Source organism: Lepeophtheirus salmonis, chromosome 2 (genome assembly GCF_016086655.4).
Source record: "Lepeophtheirus salmonis chromosome 2, UVic_Lsal_1.4, whole genome shotgun sequence".
Lineage (NCBI taxonomy): Eukaryota > Metazoa > Arthropoda > Copepoda > Siphonostomatoida > Caligidae > Lepeophtheirus > Lepeophtheirus salmonis.
The window spans coordinates 37646010-37658606 of record NC_052132.2 but is presented as its reverse complement, the minus strand read 5'-3'; the positions used below and the strand labels follow the sequence as shown (position 1 = coordinate 37658606).

Genomic DNA, 12597 nt, shown 5'->3' with positions numbered 1-12597 from the left:
TTATTTCTGGAAAAAATATTAAATGACAAACCATTAAATAGATTCAAGCAATATTGACGAGTCAAAGTCAAAACAGCTCGGAATAGTTGAGCTATTAATAAAACTATGGCCGGTCTACCCAACTATTACATTAATATGTGCCATGCATATAAAGTATGCCTGGGGAATATAAAATCTGATTAGGAAATAAGGAAAATAAATACATAGACGGTATATTATTTACATTTAAATGTATATTTATTTATCAATTTTTTTTAAGAATATTCATTTCTAATTTTAATAGTTAGAAATGATGCAAAGGAATATTTAACAAATTAAATACAAAAAAAATGATTATTGATGATGGACATGAATTGCTGTAGAACGAGTAGAAAAAATGGATACATTTGAGTCCTTCTGTTTGGAAGACCTGTAATGATAGAAATACAATCAGATACTATACAAAAACTCTATACTAGACAATATATGGATTAATATAAAAACAGTCTTGAACAAAAATCAATTTTTGTAACAGCATGTATACATACAAACAGCTTGATGTATCATCAAGATTCTAAAATTGTTAAAAATGATAAAAAAGTCAAAAATTAATGCATCTAAACGTGTAACTAAGTTGAAGTTAAGTACTCCTTTTTTTAACTAAAAAAAAAAAAAACACTTCATAATTCCACTAAATATGGTTGTATTTCAGTCATTGAAATTTAGTATGTTTGGAAGGCCCTTAATGTTTATTGGATCGGATAACTTTGGTGGCGAGGTCTTTTATGGAGTGACCACTAAGAAAATTTCTAATAGAGTGGGGTTCTGAGTATCTTAAGGACAATTGTGCGTGACTGGTAAATTTTAAGTCAGTATTTTCCAAAAATATTTTTTTGTTACGGCTCGAATCTAATCATAAAACCTTTGAAAAATATTTGGAGTAGGAGATGCCAGAAATAGAATGTATTTATCCAGTGAGTCTGAAAACTAAAGGGTGGGACATTGCTGCTCATGCTCTTTTTGATCAAATTATCCTACACCATTATGGCTCTATTTTTGTAGAGGGATTAGGGTACTGTGCCCAACTGTTCCTTTCAGAATGAGGATTTCAATGTTGCCGGTGTCCTTATTTAGAAAGAGCTCTCAAACTCCAACTTTGGATCCTTTTAAGGAATATATAAAGTGCTGGAGAATTAAAGGGGATATTTGTGGATGTATCAATACCCCTAGGAATTTGATGTTAACGTCTGCAAATAAATGGCTCATACATAGAAAACTAACTAGAACTCTTGATTTGGGAGCCAAATTTTATAAAGACAAACGAGAGGAGTGGCTTTTATGCTGAATATTAGAAACAACAGACCATTTCTTTATTGGATATTTTGATATTAAATGATGAATATATGAAAGTTAAAATTTTGTTGGAGTATATCTTCGGATTTAAACTTGATAGGGATAATTCATATACATTTTTAAATGACATTTTAATATAATCCCAGTATATGTTATGCACGACGAGAATATATGGGAAAATTGACACATTAGTAAATATTGCAAAACATTACATGCTTTTTTATTAAGTTTTTTATTAGAAATTATTTTATAAACTATTTGTGTAACGAATTTTTGTTATGCTGTAACTTTGGAGCTTTTGTTTTGATTTTTTATATGCCTGTCAGCTGTTGTCATTTTTATATAGTCGTGTTATGATGTATTTCTAATTTAAATAAATGACACAAATAAAGGTCAAGAAAACAAAAAAATAAATAGAAGACTCAATTTTCATTCATGCTCTCTTTTTTTCTTTGATAGGTCACATATTAAATATGTTGGGTAGGTAATATTTTATTCTGTTATTTTCACTTCCGATATCCCTGTATAGATGCGTAATGAGCAGGGGTTACAAAAATATTGTATTTGCTACCTGAAATGAATTTTCAATTTATAAATGATGCCATCATTATTTCTTTATTGTAAAACAGAACAATAAGTTTAAAATAATCACAAGCGCATGAGAGAAGAAGATTATTTTTTGCAAAGTTATAAGTATATGTCTTTGTTGGACTCAGAGTAGAATTGAGGATTGACATTGTCCATTGAAATCTGAACACTTAATAATTCAATAACTAATGAAAGTTGAGTAATGTAAATTAATTCATATTTCAATATATTACAGCGTAAGAAACTAGGCTCCAAAACAAAAGAAAAACCTGAGCTTTCTAGTTTACGTACAAGTCAAGAAAATGAAACTTGAAAGTCAACGACAAATTTTTATTCTTGCACTCCAAGCAGTTGGGTGTCTCCAGGACAACCGTCTACCCCATCAGGAATTCCAAAGCGTTGGAGAGCAAGAAGGCCAAACTGGACCCGGAGGAGTAAAAAAAAACACAGGCCAATTCCCTCATGAGGGCCCATGCAAGAGATCTTGGGATTTCACACCAGACCGTCCAGGGAGCTATAAAAAAAGGGCATGGAAGGAGCCTTGTAAAGGCGGATAGGCCACTTTGGACACCAACAATGAAATAAACCTATATTCTCCGTTGTAGGACTCTTTCGAGTTCTTTTGAATGCTTTTTTGACAATTTTGGCCCCCTACAGCCCTGATGCCAACATCTTGACTACCCCTATTAGGTGCAAGTCGAGGGAAATGCCTGCAGTGTCCATCATTCAAACACCAATGCCTTCAATGCCACTGTCAGCTAGTACTGGGATGTTATGACAAAGGACTACATACCCAGCGGTGCCAGGCCTTCTATCTTGAAGCTATCATTGCTGCTAAGGGTGGCTACCTTAATAATTACGAGAGCTCAGGCACACATCTATTTATAGTATTAATTTTGTTGAAATTCCATTATTAATTAATAAATTATATCTTGTTGAAGTTTAAAATTAAAATTGTTCAGATTTTAATGGACCACTCGGTAGATACGGAGTGGGGGTTTGTGCTTATTTCCTTCATCATATAGCTGCTTTCAGCTAATCTAATGAAACGTCATGCCAGTTAAGCTACTCCCCCCAAACATTCTTCAAACTTTGAGGAGGACCCGTTTTTTTTCCAAGCAAATCCACGTTTCATATTATTTTGAACCTCTGATAATGTGTAGGGTTACTAAATATTAGGACTGCTATCTATACAAAAGATACTTAGTTCTTTGCACATTTTATGGGCACATATTCGAACTATGTACATCTAATCCCATTGTATTCCTTCAAATAAAACTAACTTATCTAATCAATTTATATGAAATAATAAATAAGTAAATCTTATATTTAAATGAATTAAAATTTATTCCCAGAAACAACTAAATTATGGGTATAATGACTCCCTTACATACATGAATGATTGTATTCCCGTCTCTTATGCCAAAATAAAAGGCATCCAAGTATAATATCTTTGATGAGTTCTTTCGTGCATCAATTGGTAATATTAGAGAGATGTATTATTTTTGTTCCATATCCCTACATTACATTTAGTGATTATGGAGCATTTAAAACAGTACTACAACGGATGTTGTATGGTAATTAGGATAGTCATTTGTACTGAAGGTTTTGTGAAGCAATTTTAAGCTAGAAATCTCGTTAGAAACTACTGAATTTATGTTTATTTTTAAAATAAGCTCAAACGGAGACGTTAGTGCCAAGATCTCTGTGCTTCTAGGTGTGGGAATAACTACCACATACATATATGACCAGCTTAAGGTGTCCAGGAACACAGTATACCTCTTCAAGCATAGCATGTCAGCTGTGAGAATGGAGAAAAAGCTCCTCGGCACAAAACCCGTGTAGGGATATGACAAAAGTTCTTGGTCAGATCGATGTGGTACAGCTCTGACTTGATCCCGCTTAACTTTACATTCTGACAGTACGTTGAGTCGAGGGACTCCATCATCAATCACCAGAACATTGCGTTCTTGAAAGCCTCCATCAATTAGCACTTACAGGGCATGAACGAGGAGACTATCTTTAACGGGTGTGTGGTTTTTAGACACCGCCTGAAGACCATCATCACTGCCAAGGGAGACCACATTAAGAAGTCATTGTTCACAAGTAATATGTGAAGAAAATTAAAAAAAAAAATACAACTGTCGTTCTACCCATCTGTTATAGAAATATAAATTTCTTTAAATCATTATTCAAACATGTCCTAATTTCCATGCAAGCCAAGTATTAACTGGACATTGAAATCATTGCTTGCAATGCCATGACGCTATAAAAATATTGAACTGTCGAGGACCTACACCCAAATTTCCTTAAAAAGAATTTCCTTTATGATAAAGCAAGAACGACAACTGTATTTTAATAAAAAAAAAAGACTCCAAATTTCGAAATTTTTCGAAAAAGACAGGAAAAGTAGGTTGTCAAAATTTAGATTTTTTTGTGACGATTCATTTTTTATCAATAATACATTTAAACCATGCCTTTTCTAAAAAAAATGTAATTTGTATATGCTTTTTTCTAATATGACATTATAAAAATATTTTGTCAAAGTTCTAAAATTTGTCAACACTCAATGTTGTGTCAGTTCTTATTTATTCAGTTCAGTCAAGTCTTAGGATCACTTTTATCAGTCTTTGGGACCCGCCTTATTGGCGTCGATCCTTGGGATTGTCAGTACTAGAACTGATTAAACAAATAAAAAATAAAGTTGGTTGACGTCATCAAGGACCGAACTTTATCAGTTTCAGGCCTCATATGCAGAACTGAACTGAACCAAACTTAGACTGGAGTGCAATCTTCCGTTCGAAATAAGGATCGACACAACACTAACTCCCCCTCCAAGTAAAGGCCCTGGAAACACTGATATCAACTTGAGTACTGGAACCGGTATCATGTATTTTATTTGACTTAATGAAGCTAAAAGAGAACCCTGTATATTCTTTTCAGTTGCCATCCCATAATAGATATTGCTCCACTAAGAATTAAAAATACAAACACATAACATCCATAAAATTAGGTTATTGTTTGATATTTTGTAATGTCATGTTCATTACTTTTAGATCAGTGACGCGTTATATCACTTATTACTAATAATATCATAAAAAAACGAAGGAAAACATTAAATAGATGTGGTATACCTTATGAAATGAAACTGCCAATTGGCAGGAATAATTGTGTAAAACGAATAGAAATACTTTTAATTCTGTTAAAAATGATTTGATTGTTAATAGCTATTGAACACGATGGTAAAAATATCAAATTCTTCAATATAAAATTTTCTGGGTACTTGAACTCAAAAGCAAAGAGTTGGTAATTGACTTGGGCTCAGAAGCTAAAACTCGAGACTGTATTGTACTTGAGATCATTATTTTACAAACATTCTAACAACTTTTCCCTAGATGTATTTTACTCTTAAAAGTACCTTTCATAGAAAAAACACAATCGACGGTGGAATGGGGCATGAGCGTAACTTATATTTAAAAGTTTGTAACCAAAGGGACAGAGAGTCACGCCCTCTTGTGGCAAAATAATACAACTTCTTGAATTATACTATTATTAAATTAAAAATATAAGTGTATGTTTCTCTCATAGAGGGCAATGTGATAATTCTTCTCAGCTTGCACCCTTTTTTTTTAAACAATTAGTTTAAACAAAAAACTACAGACTCTCATACCACCTTGCAGTGAATACATTTTCTTAGTTTGCTCATGTCCTATTCTTCTGCAAAATATGAATTTAATTCTACCTAACAATTGAGATTTGGTTATGACTAGAGTTGTTCTGTGTACAGGTACTAAAGTGGTACCGGGATACTCAAAACCGTAATTTAAAACCGTACATTATTAAATGTGGACTTGAACTGGACTCAATAAAACTATCTAAAGGCTTGGTTCTTTTGAGCAAGACTTAAAAATATAATCGAGATCTGATATCAAATATTTTAGACACAATCTCACCCTTAAAGGTTGCTGACCTCTGAAATAGATTATAATCAGTTTTGATATGGATTGGTACAGAGGAAGAATTCAAGACCTTCATCCAGATGATCAATAAACCCCACAATAACATTCACTTGCTCATATGACTTCCAGAAGAAATCCACAACTTTCCTTGACACTAATGTATCCATTAAAAAAGGTAATGACTGACCTGGACAGCTTCCCTCTTCCTCACATCCCGCTCATGATACTAAAAAACATCCGTTACAGTCTGGCTCTCATAATTGTTAGGCCAAGCAGTGACCCAGAACAAAGAAAAGGATGGTGATGGATGAGTAAAACTTACTCCAGAAGAGTTGTTGAAGACTGTCTGAACAGAGACATGACCATACCAAGAGAAGAAGCACTCAAACCCAGTGTCAAATTGGAATTTACTCGAGTTGTATTTCCCATCACATATAACATATATCACAGTAACCAAGGGTTTCCCAGATTATTAAGAACCACCGGAACACATTAATGAGGGATCCCACGATGAAACAAATCCTCCCATTTCCACCAATGTTTGCATTTAAACAACCAGAAAATCTCAAAACTATGATGTGTAAGGCCAAAGTTCCGGAACTTTCAAATGATAGAAGTGATAGTTTAAATGTGGGGCTCAAAAAGTGGAAAAAAGACAAAGCCAATTATTGCCCATTTCTGGATATTAATAAAAAATTATGTGCTACTCAATCAAAAACTGATGTACATATTCGTCAATTGGTTGACTGTGAGACAACTGGATAATATATTGCATTACTTGCTCAAAACCCAACTGTGGAGCCCAATACTTAGGCCAAACAAGAACAAGAATAAAATAAAGAGTTTGAAAACATATAGATTATATCAATGAAAGAGAAGAAGTTACTGGATTACATTTCACTGGTACCCACAAGATGCATTATATGAAAGTACAAATAATTAAATAAGTAATCCCAAATACAAAAGTGATGAGATTGATCAGAGAGAGAGAATGGATTTTGAAATTCAACATAAAGAGAGAGGGACAAATAGGCGATCGTGAGGAAACTACAACCCCTACTGTATCCCAGTTTCCTTTAAAAAATTGTCAGGTTATGTATTTCTTTTATTTATAACAAATATGGTCCACCAGTTACAATTGAAAAGGCTCCCAAGAAGGAGTAAAATATATTTCTGTATATAATTACGTTTTTTTTTCTCCTAAGTCCAACTTCGAGAATTATTGGTTATCTTACTCCAAAATTAATCTACAATTAGTCCACTGTTGCACAAAATGTCGACATTTGCAAACGACAAGTAATTAATTAACTCCTTTTCTCTTTTAAAAGAAGGAAAGGTTGAGAGAGTCAATGAAGATTGCTATGTGAGAAGTAGATATCTTTGTTGCTATTGAATTTTTTAATTATATTATAAAGTTCTTGTGACGCCAAAGTCTTTGTGTCTATAAATCTTTATTTATTCAACAAAATAGAACCAACTTTTTATGATAAGTTTTCCCAAAGAAAAAGAAAAGTAAATAATCTGAAGAAAACAAAATACGTATATCCACAGGTATTTTTTCTTTAATCCCATCAACATCATTATAATTCTTTCATCAGAATGGTTATATCTACCCGTGGAAAATACTAACATATCTTAAATATATAATGTATTGTTATTTATTACTAGAGTTGTACAAAATATGACCTAATACAATTGCAATTTTTTTTGTAGTTGGAAATTCGTGGTTTTTCTTATCCAATGATCTTTTCATTATTATTTAATTCTTAATGAGGGAATAATATGTATATCTGTAAGTGTATAGTAACTACGCGTTACAGTGGTCACGAAAGGTTGAGAGTAACAGGGAGGATTTGTTGGGGACCAGTAGCGTCACTAGCTCCTTGGAGGGGGGGGGGGTCTCAAGCCCCCAAATTATTTATCGTATTTGTATATTTTTATATTAAAGTGTTGATAATTTTTGGAGCTCTGTCCCCAAATGATGAAAAGATGCAATGCTCTGTTCTATTCCTGTAAAATGATTGCAAAAAAGATTTCACACAAAATGATTGTGGTAATATGATTGGGTGGCAATATCATCGTGTACATTTTGATTGTGAGACAAAGTGACTGTGGGTAATATGATTGTGAAGCAAAATCGTCTTGAGCAACAGAAATGGTTATTTCAACAATATTATAGTGGGTTCGGACAATAAAACACTTGAATGATGAATGTGAACTGCTGGGCTTCAGGGCAGTTTAAATTCAAACGCCACTGCTTCCCTGAGCATCAAAAACCCCATTGAATGTCCCGTAATACACCCCGGGTCGTGGAGGTGAACTTTTGGTGGTTCAAGGCAGTTTAAATTCAACCGATACTCCTTCCCTCAACATCAATGACCCCTTGTAATACCCCATAATCCACCCGGCCCTCGGGTTGTGCAAGTGAACTGCTTGGCTCCAAAGGAGGTTAAATTACACTGCTGATGCTTTCCTGAGCATCAAGGAACCCTTCTAATACCCCATAATACACCCTAGCTCACAGGTTATGGATGTGTACTTCTGGGCTCCAAGGCAGGTTATTTCCTTCGTGATCTGTGATATAATAAAAATCGACATCTTGCGTGAAGAAAAAGCACTAGTAAGGCCTTGAATTTACTCAAGTGAACAGTTATAATTCACTATATTGTTTACAAAAATCTTCAAATTATCCAAAGTTATCATAGGATTTCTTTTCTTTTTTAACATTTCTGCAACTCTATTGATTACCTATAATATGTACCTATATAAAAATATAACTCTATATTTTGTTGATTGTAAGGGTATTATCAAAAATAGTTTGCTTTTATTTTTTCTCGCCGTTATTTGGTTTGGAAACTTTTTAAGGTACAATAAATATCCCATGGGGATCAATTTTATGCATACTCTTGTATTAAGAGTTTGGTAAACACTGATGTAATCAGTGCTTTTTCGGAAGAATGAACTGTCACATTTAAAATCATTCCAATCTTTTTTTTATTCCATATGTGTATTCAAACAGTTTGTAAAAATGAAAAATTGCTGGAATATTATCACTATGAATAATCTTACGTATTAATAAACTAAAGTTTGTGTGTCTGTTTGACGATGTCATATTTTTGAGTGTACTTTTATTCATGTTCGTGACTACTTGATCTATGAAATAATAAATTATTATCAGGCGTGTAGTTTAAGCAGGCTTGGACATTGAAAGGAAAAACAAACGGAGTTCACTCTTTCCGTTCATTTTTTGAACGACAAACTGAAAAAAGGGAACGATGAACGGAAAAAATATATGATCGCCGTTCACTTTCCTATTGCCAATAAGAGGTAGCTTTTTGAATATTTTTTCTAAAGATTACTACATCTTTTTATCTTGATTATGGGTATAATTATTATCTGTTATGTTGTCTAAAATATAGTTTTTTAATCTATTTTTTTCCCAATCAATTGCTTCCTTTCATTGCAAAATGGAAAATAAGTCCTCACAAGATAGCCTTCAAAATCACTTATAAACTCTAATGGATAAAACAAAAGGTACAATGGACGTTAATGCATTTATTTACCTAGTATCTTGTAAAGTATTTATTTAATTTACGAAGTACACAGTTTTTTCTCGACATTAGCACCTTCAATCATTATTACTGCACAATATGAAAGTACTTTGTCTTAATTTTTAACATCTCCTTTTTTTCAATATCCATTATTAATTGTCTGGAGAGTATGGGAAGATATTCATGTACTCGAATATCATATTATACAATTCAATTCAATTTTTTTTAGACTGGGTGAAAGATTAAGAATTTATCTACATTTAATATAAACTACATGAATTTGATTTTCAACCATTTAAGTAGTGAAATATTAAGAATTTATCTACATTATATATAAATTACGTGAATTTGATTTTCCCCCATTTAAGTGATAATAATCCAGCATCTCTCCAGAACCCAAGAACACTTATATACGTCCCGTGCACGCCTCCTGCAAGTTTTTTTCTCTCCGTAAATCGACATTTTGTAACATACCTACTTTATTTGCTCTATTTTTGAGGAAGGTATTATATATAATTTACACTTTTAATAGATTATCATCGTTGACTCCAATCCAAGGTAATTAATGTTTATAAGACTCCAAAACAATATGAAATCAAACTGTCGTATATTTGTAAAGTTCCCATTAATAATGATTTAATAAACTTAGAGAAAAATATGTTTTTAAGGTCCGGTAGAATACACAGCTTGAAGAATGGACCTACCAACCCGTGGATATTTATTATTGCAATACTAAATTCAAATCATTTTCTTAAACTATAATTTGCAGTTACAAGTCATTGAGTACATAATTCTTGCCGATTTTATAGCTTTATAGGGATTACGTTCTTCTCCTCTCTACTCTTGCTTCTTGTATTTTAATTTCATTTATAATTAAAATTGTGATTTGTTATCAACCATGCAATCGAACAGGCTCAATCCGAAGCAATTTGGCGCCCTATACAAAATATTAGTCAATAATATGTATATTTAATATTATACTGTTACACAAAGCTGAATATAATAATTAAACATTCATTATATTCTGAGAAAACATAAATACCTGTAATAGTATTATAAATAATCAAAAAATGTAACACCCATAGCCAATGAAAATATAAAATTGAACTATGTACAAAAAGAAGACTGAAGACAAGTGCTACAAAATAAAAATATTACAACTGCATGAATATATGGATAGTGTATACCATTGATATTGAATTATTATTTTTATGCTAAGAAATGCAGTTATTAACTGGCCAGAGCATATGAACTCATACAAGGAATTTACAACATTTTGAAAAAATCAGCAAAGCAATTAAAGTCCAATCAGAGGCCTCTCCAAAAAAAAAAAAAAATAATAATAAAAAATAAAGAATGAAACCCGACTGGGCCTGACAATGAATGACCAACCAGAACCTAGTTTTATGGGTGCAGTCCAACTATAATGTTGGAAAAATTGAAGCCCGCCCGAAAGTGAGGTCAGGTTCCGGGTCATCTTTTTTTTTCTTTGCATCCATTATCGAACCCCTGAATGAATGGCACACTTAGCATTTTTCTATATTGCCTATCCCACGGGTAAACCTTTCCAGTACTCAGAAAAAATATGTCGGTTCAGCTATTTTTTAAAGGAGGGAGACTGTTGAAAATAAATTGGAGGTTGCCTTGAATATAAATACTGCCTCTATTTTGAGGGTATTAAAAAAACAAAAATCATTTGAAAAAGTTGGACAGAGTTATATAAAAATTGAGAATATTATTTTAGAACCTCTGGGATTGCCTGTTTTGCTTTTAGTAAGCTACGCCCTTGAGGCTCAAAAATTTACTTAAATGACTTGGGACATCCTAATGCATTCATAAATATAAATAGAGCTGATACACTTATATACAACAAGTCACAATAAGTTTTTATTATTATTTTTCAATATAAAGCCATGCATATTTCATTATCAACAAAATATGTATACAAACAAACACATTTATCCTTAGAAATCCTTACCAACCAATAATAATCCATTATTATTCATTCATAAGTACAAATCATTATTAACTCACTAATTCTACAATTAACCTACTAAATGTATAATATAATTCTATTTGTAGAATATCACACAGTGTGGTCCTTAAAGACTAATTAAAAAAAAAGTACTAACACATTATAGTTTGAATGATGATATGTAATCATAATTTTTACAAGTTCAATATTGTCCTACCATTGACCAATATCTTAATCAATGTACTAAATCCAAATTTTAAATGAGCGTATACTTGTAAATAGAACACACAGCGTCTTCCAGAAACTGTATTGACCTACTCCTTGACCATGCCCTACGTATAAAAATCAAGGTGGGTTAATATAATTAGGGATGTGCAAAAAGTTGAAAAAAAATAACATGTTTAAGCTAGGAACAGGAAATAGGTTGGTGTTATCTGTTATCTTTTTTGTTCATTCCTTCAAAGATCGTCGCAGTGTTAAGTTCTCTCTCTCTACCTATAGATCACTTAAGGAGGCAGCGTTGTTAACATGTAATACTAGAAACCTGTAAGCGAAAGCTAAAGTGCACCACCTACAAAATGGCGTAAAAAAGAGAAAGTTTATGCATTTGACTAGTTGAGAAGTGTTTTTATTTGCTCCTCAGTGATTATCATTGTGTGTGGTTTCATGACTCTTTTTTGGTGAAAAAAATGTATCAGTGTGTTTGCAAGACCCCTCTTCAGTCTGCTTGATTCATTTTATTCGTACAAACATCACCTATCGCGTCGAAAACCGTCTTGGATTCGTCACGGAAAGGGATTTTTTCCCACTTTTTTCTTCCTTAGTCTATTTTAATACCTGTTTCTAATTCCGGGAGTTCTCCCTCGGTGGTGTAATTTATTCAGTATGAGTAAACACACCTTGATTTTCTTCTTATCCCTCTTTTGTCGTTGTTGTTGTTATATTCACATATTATTTTTTATGTCTGGCGAAAAAAAGAATAAAAAAACAACATTCAACATTTGGGCTCCATTGCTTCTGAGAACATGGGGTTTCTTGGAGCAAATAGTACCAATCCTAATGATAAGAATAAGGACACTGTTTTCCTTGAATCTTCATCAATAATTCCTTCCACCAATATGGGAACGTCCAATACACCAAAATCAATGTCTTATTGAGTTGAGTTGTGAACTCAAATTTAAACAAAGAATAA

The 12597-nt window shown here is 32.5% G+C and overlaps 1 protein-coding gene across 2 annotated transcripts in view; it reads right to left on the bottom strand.

The window, feature by feature from the left end:
• Positions 1-206: 206 nt before the first annotated feature.
• LOC121113802 (uncharacterized) overlaps positions 207-12597 on the bottom strand; it is a 138217-nt gene continuing 125826 nt past the window's right edge. For both annotated transcript variants that reach the window (XM_040707664.2, XM_071886812.1), the window contains one exon: positions 207-409. In XM_040707664.2, the coding sequence (XP_040563598.1) occupies positions 315-409 (95 nt within the window). In that variant the 3' untranslated portion in view covers positions 207-314. The remainder of the gene's footprint in view (positions 410-12597) is intronic.